The sequence below is a fragment of the Rattus rattus genome, chromosome 8 (genome assembly GCF_011064425.1).
Source record: "Rattus rattus isolate New Zealand chromosome 8, Rrattus_CSIRO_v1, whole genome shotgun sequence".
Classification (NCBI taxonomy): domain Eukaryota; kingdom Metazoa; phylum Chordata; class Mammalia; order Rodentia; family Muridae; genus Rattus; species Rattus rattus.
In genome coordinates this window covers 87928057-87951052 of record NC_046161.1, presented here as the reverse complement: position 1 = coordinate 87951052, position 22996 = coordinate 87928057, and the positions used below count along the sequence as shown (strand labels likewise).

The 22996-nt window shown below is 47.6% G+C and overlaps 1 protein-coding gene across 1 annotated transcript in view; it reads left to right on the top strand.

Moving 5' to 3' along the window:
- The window catches only part of LOC116908247, a 35669-nt gene extending 13734 nt beyond the window's left edge, over positions 1 to 21935 (top strand). Inside the window, exons 5-10 of the mRNA XM_032911503.1 lie at positions 3794 to 3934; positions 5506 to 5651; positions 10021 to 10116; positions 18410 to 18542; positions 19170 to 19276; positions 21718 to 21935. Coding sequence (XP_032767394.1) covers positions 3794 to 3934; positions 5506 to 5651; positions 10021 to 10116; positions 18410 to 18542; positions 19170 to 19276; positions 21718 to 21935 — 841 coding nt within the window. The remainder of the gene's footprint in view (positions 1 to 3793; positions 3935 to 5505; positions 5652 to 10020; positions 10117 to 18409; positions 18543 to 19169; positions 19277 to 21717) is intronic.
- The last annotated feature ends 1061 nt before the right edge of the window (positions 21936 to 22996 follow it).

The window sequence follows — 22996 nt, the reverse complement described above, 5'->3', positions numbered from 1 at the left end:
CGCACAAGTGAAATCTATACAGTCCAGGGCTAAGGTTAGGAGGAGAAGTGGGAACAACTGTTTTTTACAAAGAGCTGCCATGGGCTTCTGAGATGTCTCCATCCTGACCTACTGCAGTCAGTCCCTTATTTCAGATGGCGGGTCCCCTGGAGGGATGTGACTCCTGCTTCTCAGGGTCCCAGATGCCACCCCCCCTTTTTTTTTTATAAGGAGCAGCTGCTTCTGAGATGTCTTTATCCCAGCCTGCAGCTGGCAGTCCCTGTCATGGTATGCTGTCCCCAACAGAGGACCACACCCAGGTTCTTTGTCCCTCTAGCTTTCCTCCTGTGCCCAAGTCAATGTTCATGTTCCCATTGGTTCTTTCAACAAATGTTTGTTGAAGGTGAGTGTCTTAGTTAGGGTTTCTAGTGCTACAACACTGTGTTTGCAAAAATTCACTGTACCGGCTGGCTTTACGTCACCTTGATACAAGTTAGAGCCATTAGAGAGAAGGAGTCTCAATTGAGAAAATTCCTCCCTAAAATTCATCTGTAGGAGCTGGGCGGTAGTTTATTTTTAAAAAGATAAATTTTAAAAATTGTAAATGAGTTATTCTTAACATAAGAATTAATATTAAGAATATTAATATTAAGAATATATTCTTAATATAAGAATAACTCCAAGGAAATAAGATTTCTTCAAAGCTGGACCTCAATAGCTGAGCAGTTAAATGATCTACCTTTGCCTCCTATGCTGACCTGGCTTCCTCCCAGCTCCATCCCATAATACTTGGATATTATCGTTGATTCAGCTCTTCACACCCTATCTTCATGGCTCCAATTCCTCCATCCTGCTGTTGATCTGCCTCTCCCCCTCTCCTTCTCTCCTTCCTCTGCTGGCAGACGTCCTGCCCTAGTCTCTCTTCTGCTCAGCGTTGGGTGATCAGTATTTATTGACAAGGCAGAGAATAAACGGTAAGAACTGGTTACACAAACTTGAGACAGGAGATTCTTGCTATTGGCATGACAATCCCCTTGCCTGGTTTGAAACAAGGCAGAGAAATCAGCATTCAAATACCACAGGGTAAACTTGACGTAGTGTACAAAACATTATCCCTGCAGAACTCCACCTGCCAGGGTCTGCAGAGACCATTGGCGTCATAGGCTGGCTTATTCTTACATGTCACCAAAGGACAGGACAGGAACTCGGCAGGGAAGGAACCCAGAGGCAGGAGCTGGTGCAGAGGAGTGCTGCGTATGGATTGCTTCACATTGACTAATAAGCCTGTTTTCCTGTAGAACCCAGCACCACCAGCCCGGGGATGGAACCACTCACAATGAGTGCAGCCCTCCCCCAGTTCCCGCATACACACCCCCAATCAATCACTAATTAAGAAAATGCCCTACCCTATTCTTTCTTTCTTTTTTTTTTTTTTTTTTTTTTGGTTCTTTTTTTTTGAGCTGGGGACCGAACCCAGGGCCTTATGCCTTCCTAGGTAAGGCGCTCTACCACTGAGCTAAATCCCAGCCCCCCCTTTTTTTTTTTAAGACAGGGTTTCTCCATGTATCCCTGGCTGTCCTGGAACTTGCTCTATAGACCACTCTGGCCTCAAACTCAGATCCACCTGCCTCTGCCTCCTGAGGGCTGGGATCAAAGGCATGCACTACCCCACTGCCCAGCTCCTCCAGCCACATCTATGGAAGAATTTTCTCAGCTGAGGCTCCTTCTCTCTGACTCTAACTTGTATCAAGTTGACGTAAAACCAGCCAGTACAGTGAATTTATGCACGACACAGTCCTAGGTGCCAAGAGACACCAATAAAGGTATTATGTAGGTTTTGTCAACTTGACCCACACTAGAAATCCTTCAGGAAGAATCTGGAGATAACTTCTCGTTAGGATTGGCCCGCAGGTGCACTTTTTTGACCAATGACTGATGTGGGAGGGCCCGCCTGGGAGCTGGCTTGTTCTCCTGGCTTGCTCAACTCGCTTGTGGTTGTAGTTGAGGTTGTTGTTTTGTTTTGTTTGAGACAGGGTCTCCCTGTTTACCCTCAGCTGACCTGAAACTTCGTAAGTAGAACAGAAGGTCCAAACCTCAGAGATCCACCTGCCTCTGCCTCCCGAGTGCTGGGATTAAAAGAATACAGCACCCCTCCTCACCCGGCTTACTTTTATGCAACCTAGAACCACTTGCCCATGGATAGTACCGCTTACAGTCAGCTGGATCCTCCCAAACCCAGCCTTAGTCAGGAAAATACTCTCACAGACTTGCCTATAGGCCAATTGGATAGAGGCATTTTCTCAATCGGGATGATACAAATTTGTGTCACACTGACAAAACAAAAGGCAAACAAGCACACCAACTACCATACAAACAAACGAACACCTTAGCCAGCCAACTCTCATGTCCAGCCTCGGCCCCAGCCCAACAATCGCCTGTCAATGATATCATAAAAAAGTTGAAGTTATGTCTCCCTCATGTATGATCTTCAGTGTGATGTTACATGCCTGTCATCCTGGCATGCGGAAGGTTCAAACAGGAAGGGTTCCTCCAGTTCAAATCCAGCCTGACTCAATAGCAAGATTCTGACTCAAAACACTATCAGTCTGTCAACCCACCTCTAATATCCCAAAGTTCAAACCCCAACATTCCAGATTCCTTGCAGACACTAACTTCGCTCCCTCAATTTCTGTTCTCTGACAGGTACGTGTAACCAGTCCTATCCAAGGACTGCGGACTGTGCTTGTGTCATTTTGCAAACTAAGTGTCATGCAGTGAGGGAGCCCAGTTATAGCAGGAGGGTTGAGAGGCTGAACTTTCTTACCAAGTACCACGGCAGCCGGGGTTTCCTAGACTCCGCCTACCACGGCCAGTTACGTCATCACACCCGGCTCCTCATGCCTATCTCTGTTCTACCTCCTTGTTCTGAGTCTGTTCTCTATTGAAAGGATGTTTGAAACCATCTCTTACTGCCTTTGCGCTGGAATTTGACTTCAGAACTCCTTCCCTCCTTACGAAATCACTTTCTCTTCAGGGTCAACCCTGCACTATCCATTAGTCACCCTTGGCCCTAGAAACTCAAACTGGGGTCAATAGAAACAGTTCTAGTGGCCTGAGAAAGACTTTGCAGCCATTGTTGGGAGCACAGCACAAAGGTCCTTGTGCCCACAGGTCTTCAGAGAGACCAGGAGCATTAAGCACACAGAATTGCCTTTCCAATAGGAAAAATGTAAAACCTCCTCTATCAACCAGGAATCTGGGAATTGGAGGTGATTTACAGCCTAGTGATCTGTGTTATCTGTTGGGTCAGGCCATAGCAAGCTCCTCCAGCCAGGAGTGGCTAGTAATTTAAATGACCTTTACAGCCAGGGGCTCCCGATCTCCCACAACCAGGACCTAATAGTCTAATGACCTTTACATTGTCCTTATAGCCAAAGACTTCCCCAAGCTCTCATAACCAGACCAGCAGTCGCTAATAGCCCAGATGACCTTTGCTGTCCCTATACCCTTAAGCTGGCACAAGTAGTCTGTCTCTAGAACCCATCTTCTTGGAAGAAATGACATGTACCCTGAGCTGAATTATGATGTACTATGCTCTCTTGTGTGCTGGGAATTGTATTATCTAGAAAACTTTTTTCCAAATTATCCTGCATTTAAATGTGCTAGAAATGAACTGCCCGACATCAGGCTTCTTGATGTCTGATCCAGGTTGATAAAGTCAGTCTTCACAGGTCTGCCATGACCGCCCGCAGGGCTCCCTTAGCTTACAATATAGTTTAAAAGCCATGTTCTTTGTTCTATTGTTTCTTTTCAGGTTTGGAAATGAAGAACTTGAGAGGATCTTAGCAGGCCTGGAGAGCAACCAAAGGCTGCAGGGCCTCAGTATGCGCTACTGTGGGCTAGGGCCCTGGAGTGGGCCAAGGCTGGGCTCTGTTATCAGCCACAGTGCTATTTGGTGAGCTGCCACACACACATACACTCACACACACACATACACAAACATTCACCCACACACACATACACACACACACACTCACACACACACATACACACACATTCACACACACTCACACACACACTCACACACACACACACACATACACACACACACACACATATACACATACACACACACACACACTCTTACACACATACACACACATTCACACACACACATGCACACACATACACACACTCACACACACACATACACACACTCACACACACACACACACACACACACACTCACACACACACACTCACACACACATACACACATACACACAAACACACACTACACACACACTCACACATACACTCACACACACTCACACACATACACACACTCACCACACACACACACACACACTCACACACACACACACACACTCACACACTCACACATACATACACATACACAAACACATACACACACATACATACACTCACACACATACACACACTCACACTCACACACACACACACGTGCCTGTCCCCCCCACTCATCATGTCTCTGTTTTGACTCATTGCACAATGCATCCTGTTGGCTGTTTTTTATTTTTCCCTCCCTTCTCTTCATCCTTCCCTTTCCTTCTTCCCTTCCTTTCTCTTTTCTTTCTCTTCCTTTTTGGTGAGTATGTATGTTCATACAGGTGCACATGCATGCATGCATGTGGAGGTCAGAAGTCAGCTCCATCAGATGTCATTCCTCACGTGTTCTTACCTTTTCCTTGATTCAGAGTCTCTCACTGGCTTGAAGGTCACCAAATAGGCTATGCCGAATGCCAGAGAGGAATGCCCGTCTCCTGTCTCTCCCCTTCTAACTCGGAGATTTAAAGCACACTGCTGTCCTGTGCTGTTGTTGTTTTCTATATTTTATTAGAAATTCATCTCTTTTTTAAAAAATTTTGTTTGTATGGTGTGTATATATACACATGCATGTATATGGCCCATGTACCTTCGGAAGTCAGGAGACTACGTCAAATATATTCATCTATCACTATTTTTTTTGGACACAATGTCTCTCATTGAACAAGAAACTTGCCATTTCAGGGAGATCAGCTAACCAAGTTCCAGAGACCCACTGTTCAGCCCGCCAATGCTGGGGTCATAGACACTTGTGAGCACACCTGGCTTTTACATGGTGCTGGGGATTTGAACTCAGTTCCTCTTGATTTTATAGCAAGTATTTTATCCACTCAACCATCTCCACAGCCTGGTGCCCTGTGTTTTACTATGGATTCTAGAGATTAAATATAGGTCCTAATGCTTTCTTGACGGGCACTTTACTTAATGCCCTGATTGGTTTTTCTTGCCCTTAGAGGAAAAACCTTTAGTGAACTTTGAGAACCAAGGGTGTCCGTTGAAATGCACAGCTAACATTTTGTGACATGGCCTAGCGTGTGTTTACTGTCATCATCTATTGACTGTGTTACGTTATATCACTTATGACCGGTTATGTTCTGCCAGATTACGTTGTAGTGGGCCTGATGGCCGATGAACAATGTTTTCTGCCCTCTTCCCCAGTGAGCTGCACCTGGATGGAAATTACTTGCAGTGTTCTGGAACACTGGCTCTCCTCAGACCGATAGCAGAATACGCAGAGATGCAGAGGAAGGACCAGCCTACCTTGGCATCACCACACGCTGGAAACCCCCCTCAGCTTCCCCAAGGTGAACACTGGGCACCACTTCCAGACAGCCCCTGTTGGGTTCCTGAAGAAGGACTGTACTTTGTAACTAGGTGGCCTTCATGGCACTCGATGGAGGCCTACTTCCAGAGTGTGTGGGAGGTAGAATAACGGGCTCCAAAGGTGACCTTCAGAACCTGTGAAAATGCTCATATGATAGATGTCAGGTCAGGAACCTAAGATGGAGATGTTCTTCCAGACTAGCCTGGTGGGTCATGGATAATCACAAGGACCTTTCGAAAGGGCAGGCAGAGGGTGGGAAAGAGGGGGAAACTCAATAATGGCAACAGAGACAAAAGTACTATAGGTTCCTCTAGTCTCCGGGAAACACAATAAAAAACAAATGAAATAAAACAAACATTTCCCCAGAACCTTCAAAGGACTCTAACTTCAAGATGTCTTGACAGTTAGTTGTAGAATCCATTTCAGACTTCCGGCTCCCAAAGCAGTCAGGCAACAATAAAGTAGCAAGTTTGTATCTCTTCCAGTTATCCTCCTCCTCCCCAACACACACTGTTGCCTCTATACCCTTCAGTTTTGTTTTGTTTTGTTTTTTCTTTTCTATTTTTTGGAGCTGGGGACCGAACCCAGGGCCTTGCGCTTGCTAGGCAAACGCTCTACCACTGAGCTAAATCCCCAACCCCTACCCTTCAGTTTTGTGAGACAGAGTCATGCACAAACTAGAGCGCCTTTCTAGGCTCCCCTCCTGCCCCAAGGCCGGAACTCTTTAACCTTGCTCCTTATCCAGCTCAACCTGTTCATTTTAGCCCCTCCCTGTTCTTTTAGCCCCTCCCCATTCTTTTAGCCCCTCCCCATTCTTTTAGTCCCTCCCCATCCTTTTAGCCCCACCCTGTTCTGCCTTAGTTTTCTCAGGCAGCCATAACAAAACACCAAAGGCTTGCTGACTGAACAAAAAAACAATTTCTCACAGTTCTAGAGGGTAGAAGATCAAAGTCAGCCAGGCCTGGGGATGTAGTTCAGCTAGCAGGGTGCTTGCTCACCAGTATGCACACAGTCCTGGGTTCAGGCCTCAGCACCACATAAGCTGGGTGAGGTGGAGCATGCCTGTCATCCCAGCACTCAGGAGAGAAGACAGGAGGGTTAGGGATTCATAGAGAGTTTGAGTGTAACCTGGGTAGTGTGTGACCGTGTGTGTGTGTGTGTGTGTGTGTGTGTGTGTGTGTGTGTGTGTGTGTGTGTGTTTGTCAGTTAGAGCTAGCCTAGCATCTGTGAAACCTTAGATTTTAATCTCAGTGGTGGGAGAGGAGGATTAAAGCAAGAGCTTGGTGACAGGAGCTTGATGGCAGCTAGTGTTTGCAGTGGGTTGCATCAACGATCCAGGGAAGCAAGTGGGTGTTTGGAGTTTGGACTTGATCCACTGAAAGGAGTGGAATAACCGATAACATTTTTTCCTCAAATAGTTACCATATACAAGAAATGTCTACCTTTGGAAAATCTTAAAATTCTAACAAAAATTAAAAATTAACTTTAAAATGTACCTGACAGTGTAATAAGCTTTCAGAATTCACATAGGCAATCACGAATGTGTGTGTGTGTGTGTGAGAGAGTGTGTGTATGTGTGAGTGTGTGTTTGAGTGTGTGTGTTTGAGTGTGTGTGAGTGTGTGTGTGGGGGGGTGTGTGTGTGTGTTGGTGGTGTGTGTGTGTGTGTGTGTGTGTGAGTGTGTGTTTGTGTGTGTGGGTGTGTGTGTGTGTGTGTGTGTGTGTGTGTGTGTGTGTGTGTGTGTGTGTGTGTGTGTGTGTGTGTGTGTGTGTGTGTGTGAGTGTGTGTGAGTGTGTGTGTGTGTGTGTGTGTGTGTGTGTACATGCACATGCGAATGCTGAGGCTGGAACCCAGAGCTGGGAACATGCTAACCAAGTGCTCCCCAGCCCAGCAAGACTGTTCAGGGATTACTTCTCCACGAGGCCTCAGGGCTTAGTCCTCTTCCATTCTGTGAGCTACTTACTCCCAGGCCCCAGTAAGGTTATTTCCTGTCAGGCTCCAACACAGAGACTGTTGCTGGTCTCCAGAAGACTCAGCCATCGACAAGCTGTTCTCTTCGGTGTTACAGCATGCAAACACAATCTTAATAACCATGCACCTTTCCTCCTTCGCTTGTTCACATATGTGCACGTGCAAGCCCCAATATGTCCACAGGACTCCTAGATGCTAAGGATGCATTGGTGCACGAGTTAAATTCTTCCAAGGGGGTTGGGGAGAAGCATTTGTTTCCAAGTCTAATGACCCCAGGTCAATTCCCAAGACCCACATGGTGGGAGGAGAGAACCACCTCCTAAAAGTTTTCCTCTGGCTTTAATGTGTGCATACCTGTACACATACATGCACTACCTACCTAAATAATAGATATGTAATAAATAAACAAATAAAAAACAAAAACAAAGCACTCTCCCCTTGAAGGGGGAGTCTGAGAACACTATATGCTTGTCCACTATATGCATGCCTATAGACGGTGTCAACTTCTAAAAGATGAAATAAATATATTCTATATATTCTATATTTCTATATAACATTCTGTATTTTGATAGAAAGAGACAACTGGGAGCTGGGGACATGGCTCAGGGAGTAAAGCTCTTGCTCTGAATGTAGATACAAGAACCTGAGTTTAACACTCATATAGAAGCCGGTACACTATAACCCCGCAGTTATAATAACCCCATGGTGGGGGTTGGGGATTTAGCTCAGTGGTAGAGCGCTTGCCTAGGAAGCGCAAGGCCCTGGGTTCGGTCCCCAGCTCCGAAAAAAGAACCAAAAAAAATAATAATAATAAATAACCCCACGGTGGTGGAGGTGAGGCAGCTTGGAGCCCAGGGCTTTCTGGCCAGCCAGTCTAGCTGAGACTGCAAGACACAAGTTCAGTGGGAAACCCTTTCTCAAGAAATAAGATAGCCAGTACTGACTTCTGCCTTGATGTGTGTACACAAAGCTCAGAGCATCTGCACACACACACACACACACACACACACACGTGTATATACACATGCATGTGTACACACATACACATAGAGACAGACAGACAGAGAGATACAGACAGAGGGACAGAGAGACAAAAACAAACAGACAACTTTTTTAAGTAATTGATGCAAAACAGGAAAAGGAGTGTGGAGTCTAAGAAGAAAGGTGGGGTAGGACTTTAAACAGAGACCTGAGGGCTTGCTGCTGCCTTTGAGCGTCGGGGTAAGTGCATGGCGTGTGTTCCAAGTATGTGAGTATGTGCTTATGCATGCTTGTGTCTGCCCATGCAGTGGCCAGAGGAGGGCATTCAGGTCTCTTCCCCTGTCCTCCTCTGCCTCACTCCCTGGAGAAAGGCCCTCTTGGGGAAAGAGGCAGAGAGAACGGCCAAGGCCTAGAGCCTTTGTACCAGGAGCAGCAGGCCCTGTGTGCACCACAGAGACAGAAGGTGAAGGCACCTGGAGCTCAGAACAAACAGGGAAGAGTGGGACAAACACTGGGTGGCAGGCAAGCAAGGGCAGAGACATTCTGTCATCCTAAGCAAGGGCCATGCTCCCACGTGGGACTGGGGTTCGAGTGGGAATGGAGCAGGAGGGTTGGATTCTGCATTGTGGCACTCCAATTGCATGCTGGGTACAGAGAACAGAGAAGGACCTGGCACGGCTCTAGAGTGGTTCTGTGTGCAGATGGTGCTGGGGATTTCACCAAGGCCTCATGCATGCTAGGCAAGCACTCCACGGACTGAGCCATCTCCCTAGTCCCAAGATTGATACCATCCATATCACCATAGATGGTGGTGGTAGTGGTGGTTGTGGTTGGGTTTTGGTTTCTGGGGAGGCGTTGGAGTTTTTTGTTTGTTTGTTTGGTTTGGTTGGCTTTTTTGGTTTTTTGAGGCAGGGTTTCTCTGTGTTGCTGTCCTGGAACTCACTCTGTAAACCAGGCTGGCCTTGAACTCAGAAATCCACCTGCCTCTGCCTCCCAAGTGCTGGGATGAAAGACGTCCACCACCACTTCCGGACTCCTTACCTAGTTTTACTGTGTGCCAGCAAAGTGTGTCCCTCCATCTTGTTCTTGGTAGCCCCAGGAACATGGAGCCATGGTTAGAGGAAGCAGCTGCGGCCTAAGGGAGCCAACAGCCGCTGCAGGACGACTCTGGGAGCCCTGCTTGGCCCTGCTTGGTGGCAAGTTAACCTCTAGTCTTACAGCAGAGAAATACAAACCATAGAACTGAGGAGATTCTGTCAGTGTTCAGCTAATTCCCTCCCAAGGGAAATACCCTTGCCCAAAGTGTTCATAAAATGAAGGGAACTGATCACCAATACAAAAGTGTGCCAAAACCCATTGCTTGACCCTCACCCTGCACCTTTTTTTTTTTTTAACCAGTGTGCCAGGGAGCAAGCCCAACTTCCAGTCAGATTGTGAAATCTTCCAAAACTTTAACAGCGAAAAAGACCTCACAGAAGAAAAGTGGAAAAGGAGGTATTTTGGTTGTGGTGTCTACGATTCCTCCCCCTTCACGCTCAACTCACTCCCTGTGTGTCTCTAGTGCATAATTATCCCAAACAAAGGCTTAAAATCAAATGGAGAAAAGGAAGATTCAATATCTTGTGACCTTACACAAACCACCCAGGAACAGTTCCACTGTGTATGCCAGAGAGATCCATCATGGGCGCTTTTGGCATTCCAGAAAAGTGAGGTTTGGAACCATTCTTCCAGGGGCTGCCAGCGAGGCCTCAGAATTGGGGTTACTAAGAGTTAGAAGCAGGGTGACCATGAAGAGGCTTTAAGAAATCCTAACTCAGGAGAGAGATGAGGAGGAGCAGAAAGAAAGACGAGGAGGAGGAGAAGAGAGAGAGAGGGAGAGGGAGAGAGTTAACTCTGAGCGGCTTGACTACCTCAGCAGCCTTCCAAGGACTACGGAGCATCCCCTATCCTGCTCCTGGCAGCCATACCCCTGCCTGGCTCTCAGCGTCCCACTCTGCAAAGGGCGGGCCTGGCCTTACATGCTCCTCTCCCAACGCTAACCCACTCAAGTTCTAAGCACTCAGTGCAGAAGTTCTGCTGGATACGTCATGAACACAGCCTTTGGGACGCTCCTCTCAGGACAACCTGAGTCCGTGCTGTGCTTTGAGCATTCCCTAGTTTGTAATTTTGTGTTTGTGAGGAAGACAACCAGCTGTTTGAGTGGAACCTAATGCCCTTGGGCTCTTTCTTCTTCAATTTTAATCTGTTCTTGTGTGGTCTTTTTTTTTTTTTTTTTTTTTTTAAATGCCCTTGAATTTTCTCTCACAAAAACTACATTAAAAAATTACAAACTCTTGTGGTCCAAAATCTGCATGAAAATGTGAAGCAGGGGGCATGCCCCTCAGCCAACTGCATGGGAGACAGCAGGAGGAAGATAAGGAGTTCAAAGTTATCCTTACCCACGAAGCAAAATTGGAGGCAAACCTGAGCTACATGGGACGCTGGGAGAGGAGGCGGAGAAGGAGGAAAAGAGGAGACCGTAAAGCAAGAAGGCATAGCAGGCCTCGGTGTGGGGTCTGTCTGCCTTGGGCACAGGTTCCCATTGGGTAGTGCTAGTGTAGAAGGCAGTCAGTGTTTCCAAGTCTGCAGAAGTGGCCTTTGGTGTGTTCTCGGGAAGGGCATTCTGCTCCGGAGGTGAGACTGGAGACAGCTGCCGGTGAGCAAGCTGACCTGGGGTGGAAGAAGAAAGGACCTGGATGAGGAAGGACTTAAGTAGGAGCAGCCTGTACCAACCAGGAGCCCACAAGCTTGGCAAAGACAAGAGGAGGCGGGAGGCTGGCCCTCCTGGAGGTGTGGACCACATTAAGGGACAAGCCAGGCCAAAAGCTTGGATTTGACCCAACAGACAGTTAAAGCTATTAGTCCCCTCAAGCCTGAACTCAAGGGAAACAGTTTTCACACATATATACATACACACACATATATATACATACACACATATATACATACACACACACACACACACACACACACACATATATATATATATATGTTTGTAGTTTCTGAGATAGCAAAAGCAGGGCATGATGGCAAGGGCAGATAGGGCTATATAAGCACAAAGCCAGTCTGGTTTACATACTGAGTGGTATGCTAGCCAGGCCTACATAGTGACCATACCCCATTGAACAAATGCTTTCGCCATCAAAGGAGGCTGGGGGAGAGAATCTGGCCTTTGGTAGGACTGTTTCAAAGTAAGGGGCTGAGATGAGCTTACGTGGGCCACTCTCCTGGGCAAGGAGGCCAGATGGTTTCCATCTGGTCCTAATTGGAAACAGCCAAAATATTTTCATGCGCACCCCTTTGTGGACAGAAGGGTTTTGGACCGCTGCTTGGAAAGCCATCTCTCCACAATATCTTCTGAGGCCAAACTCCTCTCAGAAGCCTAGCCCCTCCCCCCATGCTTCTCTCATTTGGAGTCCTAAGAACATTAGCCCAACATTAACCACAAAAAATGTGACAGACTGACATTGGACAGCCATCTACAGCTTGATGGAGGAGCACAGGATTCCGTGTGGCTGCCTGCAGTTGTAGACAGGCCTGTCCCAGCCACTCTGCAATGGCGCAGCCGCTGAACCCACAGTGCTGTTCCACGGTCCACCTGCCGGTCATCCAAGGCTCCCTGAGAGCTTGGGCGCCATCCCGCGGGATCCTGAGAAAATGCTGCCGTCTTCATTTCTGTCGAGGTCCCCAGTAAAGCCGAGGCTGCTGGTCCTGAGAAATCACTGCGAACCCCTTCTTTAGACTTGAAAACATTGACTGCCTCCCTTGGCTTGTTTTGCTCAGTGAAGAAGACGAGAGAGCAGAGTTGGGCTCCTCGGCCCCTCTTCTGTGGCCTGGGAGCCTCAGAACAAGAGGGCCAGGCCCATTCCCCTGCACTGCTCAGGCGCGGCCAGCATCAGTGGATCTAGCTCTGAGACCCAGGCTCTGCGGGTCACAAGAGGACAAGAGTTTAGAGGTCCGTCAGCCTTTAAGCACGTGACACCCGGCTTTGCCACAGCCTCGCCACAAACAGCAGCAGAGAATGGTGAAGACAGCGGTCACCAATGGCTACCAGGAATAGCCACCTGCTGATAACGTTGTTCTCTGGAGCTGTGCTAGTCCCGCCTTATCACCTCAAGACCACACCCCCCATCCCCAAAAGACCCAGTGGAGACCAAGGAGTGTTTTGTTATCTGGGCCTATCTTTTCCCTGCTGAAGCCACACAGCGCAGCAGTCCCCAGGGCCGTTTTAATTCTGGAGAATTTAGGATGAGAAACGTCAGTCTGTGACTTAAAACGGAGATAACGCCCGATCCTAAAGTGGTCCTTCCAGGATCCTGAGTAAGACCAGAGCTGGACTACAGCAGCATCAAGCGTCCCAAGTGTCAGGTTCAGTTTTCCAAATAAAGCATTACTGTTTATATCATAGCCACACCAGTGAACAGAGGCATTAAGGAATGCAGGGGCCCAGTTCAAGAGCCAAGATGTAATCTTCAAAGGTTGCATGAGTTCAAAAACAGGAAGTTGACGGTTACAATCCTGAAATCGCTGCACTCGTGGCTCTATCCTGGGGGGACAGCTGATCATGGATGGAAACCTCTGGGGGTGGGGGGGCGCACACCCCTGGGTGTGAATCGGCCAATTCTCACCACACTGTGCCTTCTGGAGTCCCAACACCAAGGCGATAGAGTTTCTGTTCACTTTCAAAAAACCCAGGTGGCGCACAGGAAATTGCCTGTGTTCATTGTAACTGGGACGAGGTTACATTTAAACACGTTTTTAAAAAAAAAAAAAAAAATCTACCAAAAGGAATAGCTCCCAGCAGGCCCCGGGGTCTACAGATAACTGCACAATGTGTGATACCACCTGTCCTGCCGCACCCAGAGGAGACCAGATGGGGAGGGAGTCTGGGAGGATGGATGCTGGGTCTGTGAACATTTACACTGGACCTTTGGGATCTGGCCCACTGAGAGCACTCGGGGAAGGAACCAGAGGTGTTGCAGCTAGAAAGAGGCCGTTGTAAGCAGCAGCCCCCATGAAAAACAGTTCAGGAGATGATCAAGCCATGCGGTCAACACTAGGAAGCGTGGCATGGGGGACAAGGGGGGGAGGGTGGAGCTGAAGAGGCCACCGACCTAATCATCAGAACTGGCAGCCGTCAAGCTGGGCAGTGTCACTGGTATGACCAAGCACCTGGTGGAAGCAGTTAATGGAGGGAAGGTGTATTTTGGCTCAGGAGGTCAGAGAGGTCACAGGCCATCACCGTGGAAAGGACGCAGCAGCAGGAGTGTGCGGCAGAGCTCCACACCCAGGAGCCAGGCCAGGAAGTAGAAGTGGGAATAGCTCTCGAGGCTGCCTTCTAGTGACATCTGCCTGCCAGCGAGGCTCTTCACCCCAGAGTTTCCATAAGCTCCCAAGCAGCACCTCCAGATGGCGAGCCATGGGTTCAAACACAGGAGCCTCTGAGCAGTTCACATTCTGACGGCAACGCGACGCCATGATGGTTTTGAGTGTTTGGAGCACCACTATGTACTACGGTCCTCGACAGATGGTCATTGAAAGGGCTCCCAGCCAACCTAACAGTGACGCAGGGAGACTCAGGAGCATGGCCTCTCTTTACAACGAAGTTTGGGGGTGCTAAGGTACTTCGTGGGAGCCACAGGACATTTTAAAGAGAGGTTTGAAACCCGGGGTTCCATTCATTTCCCCGGACCACCCCACCTCTCGAGCATCACAGGGCACGGCTATGGTAGAGTCAGATTTTCTGTGACAGAGAAGAACATTCAGTCACTGATAATGAACCCGATTATTTATTTTATTTGTGTGTGTGTATGAGTATTTTGTCTGTGCCCTATTCGCATGCCTGCTGTCCACAGAAGCCAGAAAAGAAGATTGGATCCCCTGGAATTGGAATTACAGACATTTGTGTCCTGTCTGAGTGCTGAAAAACCAAACCCAGGTCCTCTGGAGGAACAGCTCGTGCACTTAACTGCTGAGCCATCTCCTCCCCACGCACCTTGCTTAGTTTTAAAGTAGTAAAAACAAGTCTGAGTAAAAATAGATTAGCGTGAGAACAGCCGGGGCAGGTCGAGTATAACCAGGGGCTGAGCGCGTCCTCACCGGTATTCCAAGGAATTTGTTTTCCTCCCCGAGAGAAGAACTCCGCGTTGCTTTGGTTAAAGCCCCAGAGCAGGAGAGCTGACCTGAGCGGCAGCTGACTTCCGGTCTGCATTCCAATCTGCCCCACTCCTTGTGGGCAGAGATGATGTTTTCCTTATCTTCCCGGAAGCTGCTTTTGGAGCAGTTGAGAAAATTTTCCCACGGGTATGCTAGCTGTCCCCAGCCAATCGCTGGCCCAGAGGGCTCCTCTCCACAGGCACCCAGGACACCAAGCTGATGAGTCAGGGGTGCTGAGGAGCTGACAGTGGCTCTCCTTGTGAAGCTGAGCATCTGTGTAGGAATGTGGCCATCTGCCCTCATCCTGGTCCTGTTGGCCCAGGTTCTACCCAGTGCTACTTTCTGGTGTGCAGAAAGTGGGTGAAAGGAGAGAGCGACCGATCGGTATCCACATCGTCAGGGCAGAGACTCAACTTGCAATGGCATTTAGGTTTGTGAAAAAAAATTTATGAATGAAAAATCATATCCCATTCATGTTCCATTCATGTTCATTAGTGGGATCAAGACATTGCAGTCTAACAGTGAATGGCAAGTGTTTCAATGATTTGATTGTATTTGACAGTCTGGGAGGCATTCATTCATTCATCCATTCATGACCAATCATGTACTGACCATGTGACACATTACATATGTTCTGCTATTCTGATGCTGTTATTCTTGACAACTGGTACCTGCCATCAGGGCCATGACAAATTTTAGATGTTATTTATTCCAAATAAAAAATAACAGGCGGGCCAGTTTTCATCTATAATCTCGTGTAGAATCCCTTTCATCTAGCAATCCAGCACATTGGATTTATAGCCAATGAAACCAATTAGACCTTGAGTGTACACGCGTGCACACGCTGGATGTAAGAATTCTGAGACTCTGGGGTCAGAGTAGAACACTGGATGCCCCATTCTGCTGCTGTCTGCCTAGTTCCCTTGCAACAGAGTCTCCCGCTGAACCTGGAGCAAAGCCCGCAGCCAGCAAGCCCCAGGAATCCTCCTGTGCTCTGCCACTCACAGCTTTGAGGTTACAGCCACATGGACCATGCCCAGCTTTCTACAGGGACCAAACTCGGGTCTTCTTGCTTGCACATCGAAAGCTCTGCAAATTGAGCCATCACTCCAGCCCTTCACATTCTGCTTTGTCTTTTGTTTGGTTTGCTTGTTTGTTTGTTTGGATGGTTGACTGGTTGGTTGGTTTTTTATTTTCCAGACAGGATTTCTTGCTTAGCCTTGGATGTCCTGGACCTAGCTTTGTAGGTCAGGTTGGCCTCAAATTTACAGAGGTCTACCTGCCTCTACTTCCCGAGTAGTGGGATTAAAGGTGTAAGCCACCACCACCTTAAATAAATTTATTTGTTTTTATGTGTCTCGTCTATATGCATGTATACTACATACATGCCTAAGTAGGCTAGAATATAGCATTCAATCTCCTGAAACTGGAGTAGCCAATGGTTGGAATCCTCCACGTGCTGGGAATTGAACCTTGTCCTCAGCAAAAACAAGTGCTCCTAACCTCTGAGCCATCTCTTGAGCCCCCAAATCCTTTTTTGTTTGAGATTTATTATGTACACGGCATTCTGCCTACATGCCTGCAGGCCAGAAGAGGGTACCAGATCTCAATATAGATGGTTATGAGCCACCATGTGGTTGCTGGGAATTGAACTCAGAACCTCTGGAACTCAGGCCCTCTGGAAGAGCAGCCAGTGCTCTTAACCTCTGAGCCATCCCTCCAGCCCTCAAATCCTATTTTAAAAAGCATACTTTCTAACTTTTATTTTTTGCAGGTAGCAAACCAGAAACACCCAATGTTAAATTTTTAAAAATTGTTTACATTTATTTCTTGTGTTTATGCATACACACACACACACATACACACACACACACACACACACACACACACACACAGGAGACCTATATCCATGTGAAGGTCAAAGAACAAGTTATGGGAATTAGGTCTCTCCTTCTACCATGTGGATTCTGAGTATCAGGCTTGGTGGCAGGTGTCTTTACCTCTTGTGGCATACTACCACCACCACCACCACCACCATCATCATCACCACCACCACCACCACCATCACCATCATCACCACCACCACCACCACCAACATCATCCATCATCACCACCACCACCACCATCATCATCATCACCACCACCACCACCATCATCATCATCACCACCATCACCACTACCACCACCACCACCACCACCACCACCACCACTCACACCACCACCACCACCACCATCATCATCACCACCACCACCACCACCATTACCACCACAACAACAACCCTAAAATTCCCAAATTTCTCACTCTTACCTGGAAACCTCAGTTTTCCTCCCAGGGCTGCATGCTCAGGCTTGGGTGCCAGCAATTTTACTTACATACCGGATGTTACTCATCTCTGCCGCCATGCTGTGTCAGCATCCCTTCCTGTAGCATCCCAGCACCTACGCCAGAGTTGGCGCATGAGAGGAACTCAGAAATGTCTGCTGAATGATGCGTTCAGATACGAGGGGAACTTGCCTAGCCCCGAGGTTAAACTCTCAGGCCAGCATGGGGAGCCGATTACTTAATCACCCTTGAAGATCCCTTAACATGATGGGGCTGGAGAGATGGCTGCCCTTCTAGAAGACCTATGTTTGATTCCCGGTATCCACACGAAGGCTCACACCCGTTTGAATCTCCAGTTTCAATGGACCTGACACCCTCTTCTGGCCTCCGTAGGCACAGACATGCATGCAAGCAACATACCCAGTTGCATACAAAATAAAATCAAATAAAAGATTTTTTAATAAGATCCTTCCGATTGCCTTTACATCACAATGGACAGACATGTTCTCTCAGGTTCCACACTTTCTTCCCTGGCTTTACTTCAAGCCGTTACCCCTTCAGGGCAGCTCTGTCAGAAAGCAGCTCACATACTGGGAACATGTGGAAGCCTCAGGGAGGACTGGGCGACTTGGAGACCAGTGATTCAGATCCCCTGTTCCTCCTGGCCGAGTGGGTGAGCCTGACTTATGCTGGTGCTGTTTTCTGTACCTCTGTGAGCAATGCCACTCCGTGGCCCTGACAATGAACTTTGGAAACTCTCACCATACTGATGAGGGTGAAACCAGATTCAAGACTCCCGACCTCAGCGACACAGCCGTAAGTCAGTGTGACAGGGGATCCTTTCTCCTTCTGATGTTTTGTAGAAGCCGAAGCTCAAAAAAACTAAGACAACTTTTTACAAAGAGCAAAATCCCTTTTCGATAAAAACTATTGACTCCCCAGGGTCTGTGGATCATTCATTCACCAAGAAATGTCTAGGGACATCAACCTTCCTCCTCAGTTAGATTAGTGGTGACTATCTGACTCTGAGAGGGAACTGTGCATCATGTAATTTGGAGTCTCTGGTTGTGAAGAATGAAAGGGAGGGGAAAGCAGATAAAAGGGAATCAAACGTAAAACCAGGACTTCCAAAAATCAAATATATTCGATCTCATGATTCTGTTGCAAAATCAACCAATTCACAAACCCACCATGTGCAAACTTTATTATATCGGTTTAGTTCATCATCTAAAAGTAATACCGGTATTCTGATTTTTTTTTTCCTTGCAGGAATCAGGAAGAAAGCTAAAAGCCTGACGGAAGCTGGCCCTTGGATAGTGATGCTGCATTTGGCAGATAACAGCATAGATGGGACAGGAAGGGGGGGAGAGCAATTGCTGGAGCTCACTCGAACTTTAACAGGGTAGGGAGCGGCGAGAGCCTTGGATCCGTATGTTCGCTGTCTGAAACGGAAGTGCTGGGGTCACCCCATGCGGCTGGTCACAGCCTTCTAGCAATTCTGGGTGGCTCCTCAGCTCTCACTTGCCACTCTTGATCTTGGCACGTGGGCCCCCACGGAAACCTCACCAGGAGCCTCATATGAAAGGATGCAGCTGAGGCAATGCAGAAGGAAAGGGTTACAATACCACACTCCTACCCCTTGCACCCCAAAAGTTGGGATTTACATCATAACTGAATCAATGCCACCCGAGGAGGAAGGGACGCTGGCTCAGATCACACTTGTGTTTGGTTAGAAAGCTACCCACCCTGGCCTCCAAGGCAGAAACATGGAACTATAATTCTCAGAAACTTCTAGAAGATGGGGTTTCCTTATCATGTTCATTTTGATAACCTCGGGTATCCCCTCTCCATCTCTACTGAACCCACAGTTTAACCAGACCAAGTGAGGTCGTTCATCAACTTGGGAAAGGTGTGGTTAGGGTGGAAGAGCCCCGAAATCAAGGTAATAGTCTGAAATTGGGTTGCCTTTGAGGGACCAGGGGCCGTGCAGGGCTCAAAGCCATTTTGTTTTGTCCTTTTCTCTGTGCAGCCTCATCAAATACTCAACTCACTTAAGGGAACTGGACCTTGGAAACAATGTCCTGGGAGAAACGGCTGCAGTGGGCATCCTGGAAGCACTGAGGGCCAGGAAGTCAGGTGACGTTCACCCCTCGTCCCCAGGCCCTGAATTAGTCACAAGTGTCCCAGTGTTTTTGTCTGTTGGTGTTTGAATGACAAGTCTTACCCGTGCAATTGTCACAGGCTAACCACCTTTGTGCCAACATGCAAGAACGTTTGCAATGCTGTGCGTCCCCTTGGATCATCATCTGAGTAATGATTGTTCTAGGCAGTGTCTAGGTAATCTACTCTCAGCCTCTGACGTAGCCGGGGCTTACAGCATGCCCGCCGGCCTGACAGGGTTTTGGGTTTTTTGTTATTGTTGTTGTTTTGTTTTAATGAATTTTTCTCTATTACTTTTGGGGTTTTTTTTATTTGCTTTCTTATTCTCCAAGAAAGTTTTCTCCTGTTCTCTAGCCTCCTCTCAGCCCAACCTAAAGTACAGACATCAACTGTGAAACAAAAGTAGCAAGCATCCTAAGACCACAGTTGAGCCTGGCACTGGAGAGCTGAGGCTGGAGTCTTTCAAGTCCGGGGTCATCCTGGGCTATCTAATGGAGAGAAAGAGAGAGGGAGTGGGAAGAGGAGGGGAGGGGAGGAAGGGAGGGAGAGGAGAGGGAGAGGGAGGAGAGAGGGAGAGGAAAGAGAGGGAGAGGGGGAGGGGGAGAGGGAGAGAGGGAAGAGGAGGAGGAGAGGGAGAAGGAGGAGGGGAGGAGGAGGGGGAAGAGGAGGAGGAGAGGGGAGGAGGAGGGGAGAAGGAGGAGGGAGAAGGAGGAGGGGGAAAGGAGGGGGAGGAGGAAGAAGAGGAGGAAGGGGAGAAGAAGGAGGGGAAGAGGGAGGGGAAGGAGGAGGAGGGGAAGGAGGGAAGGGGAGGAGGAAGAGGAGGGAGAACATGAACAAGGATCACAATGTACTTCTAAGTCACTGAAGAGAGGAGAGGAGAGGTCTGGCTCTAGCTGCCAAGGCGACCTCGAGTGTCTGGTAGCCATGTAACCCTTTGAAAAGGAGAGAAGTGAGGTCAATTAATGGTGACCATGCCTAGCTCTCCTTTAGCATGCATGGCCAGAACTGGTGACAGCTGATCTTGCTGCTTTTACAGGGAAGAACAAGGAATGTCATTTTCAGTGCAGCTCGATGCAAGACATGTACAGATTTTAAAATGAAACACAGTGTTGAGAGGGAGGAGGACTCTGCTCTGGGTGGGGTTGAGTGGGGGAGAATTCACAGCAGCAGCATCCTCTCTCAGTCATTTCTTCAGTAAAACGGTCAGAGGTCGCATTTTTCCTTCCATGGCAGTGTTGTAAAAGAGAACCTCAGGGCGACTGTGGTCTGCCGTGTTACTCCACTTCAAACTAAAACCATGCATCTTTAACGACCAATTAAATGACTCTACGATTTTTTTTCAATTATCCTTTTTATCCTTTTAGAGGAAGAGAACACCCACTTCTTGTTCCATTAGAGCTGGGACGGGGTTCAGCAGGACTATTCTGTTAAACCTAACTTTAAGTGCAATGAACACTTTGATTTTCCTGGTGCCATAGCCACCCCCCCCCCATTCTACCTGGCAGTAAAAACCCATTATTGGGCTGCAGGGAATCTCTGCTACATTACTGCAGGGAGCGTAAGGACAGATAGCCTCTGGTGACTTGACGGGAAATGAATTTTCGCTCAGCACCTCTCCGGAATGGAAAATGTCTTACGCGCTTAGTAAATGGCTCAATTTACATAAATGAGAGGCTAATTATGGCGTGCCCACCTGGAAACGCAAGTACTCATTTAAACAGCATTAAAAAGCAATCTACGACTCTGGAAATCAGCATTTTTGAGACTTAGTCCGAGGGTGCATCGTGAGTAGCCTTAATGCACTTAAGTCATGAGCTGGAACCATTATGGGCTGTTTCTGACGGAGTGCTTTAATTAGGTTGTTAGTTCAAACACAGGGAAGAGTCTTCAAAAAAGGGTTAGCCGCTTAGCTTTCACAGGATGACTCACTTGGCCTTTAGCCCTAAAGGCATCGTTTTAAACCTTTAAAAACAATGGAAATATCCTCCAATTATAAAAAATAATGTTCTTCCAGTGTTTTCTCCGTTCCTACCGTTTATTCGCAAGTCAACAATTCCTTTCACGAAATCAGACTTACTTACATGGGTAACAAACGAGTTTGGTTCACTCACACCCTTCTCTCTCCCTCATCTTCTCCTCTTCTTCCTCTGGTTGTGGCTTTGTTTTTGTTTTTTTTTTTTTTTGAGACTGGATCTCTGTAGATCAGGGTGACCTTTAGCTGGTTATATATGTTTGGATGTAACCAAGGCTGTAACCAATCCTGCCTCAGCCTCTGGAGTCCAAGGATTGCAGATGAGTACGGCTTCGGCTGGAGCCAACTCTAATGGCGGACTTCGGGCCATCCGAGCCCCTAAAACTGAGCACGCCCTATACAGTGTTAACCGTTCTGCTCATTCTTGCTTGTTCTCTCTGCTCAGGTAAACTGCCACCCCTAAAAGTTACAGTCACTCCCCGGATCTCTTCCGACACCTTCAGATCTATTTGGAAACTTAGCAAGAAATCCAATACGACCCGTAAAAAGAAGAAAAAGGTAAATTCTTCAACATCTGCACAGTTGGGTAGCAGCCATCAGGGGGCGCTAGATGAAGCATGGGCCTCAGTGGAAATTGATGGTGCCTTCGATCCCGGAGTCTAGGGTCTAGGCCATCTCCCCGCTCCCCCAAACTATAGTCAAATGGATGATGGCTATTTCAAGAGGCAAGCAGTAAGACAACATCATCTCTCAAAGATTAGTGAAAACTACCTCCAGTTTCAACTCCTCTTCCCTGCTGGGATCGGCCAGGAACCTCATCTCTGCTCTTAGGTGTCTGTGCTGCCTCCTGGGAGATGATGTTTTACAAATGCTCATTCTCCACTGCATAAAATTGAACTTTAAAAAAAAATTTATTTATGTATATGAGTACACTGTAGCTGTCTTCAGACACCAGAAGAGGGCCTCAGATCCAATTAAAGATGGTTGTGAGCCACCATGTGGTTGCTGGGAATTAAACTCAGGACCTCTAGGAGGAGCAGTCAGTGCTCTTAACCACAGAGCCATCTCTCCAGCCCTGAACTTTCCCTTTTAATGGGGCAAATATTTAATGGCACAGTTACAAAATAAGCTAGTTATAAGTAATAGGTAGAAGACGACTTTTGATACAAAAATTAAAACGTGTACACATGCATTTAAAATCCCAGACTGCTGTGCACCAAAATATCGGCCCTGTTACTACCATCCAGTGAGTAAATATTCTCCCCTATACGGGGATTATGTGTGTAAACTATTTAGTTAGTTTTGAGGCTGGGTCTCACTCTGAATATCAGACTGGCAGACTGGGCCTGAACCTCTGGCAATCCTTCTGTCCCCTTGAGATTACGGGCATGAGCTACCATGCCTTTGTTGTTGTCGATGATGTTGTTGTTGTTTTGTTTGTTTTCTTCTTTATGTATTTTTTTTCTTTTTCTTTTTTTTTTTCAGAGCTGGGGACCAAACCCAGGGCCTTGTGCTTGCTAGGCAATCGCTCTACCACTGAGCTAAATCTCCAACACCTTCTTTATGTATTTTTAAAACACAACTATTTCTGACCCAAACAGGTTGTACATGGTGGCTCATACTGTCATCCTAATAACAGTGGAGAAAGCTGAGGCAAGAGAGTTGCCACAAGTTCAAAGCCAATCTGGGCTATCTAGAGAGTTCAGGCCAATCTGGTATACAAT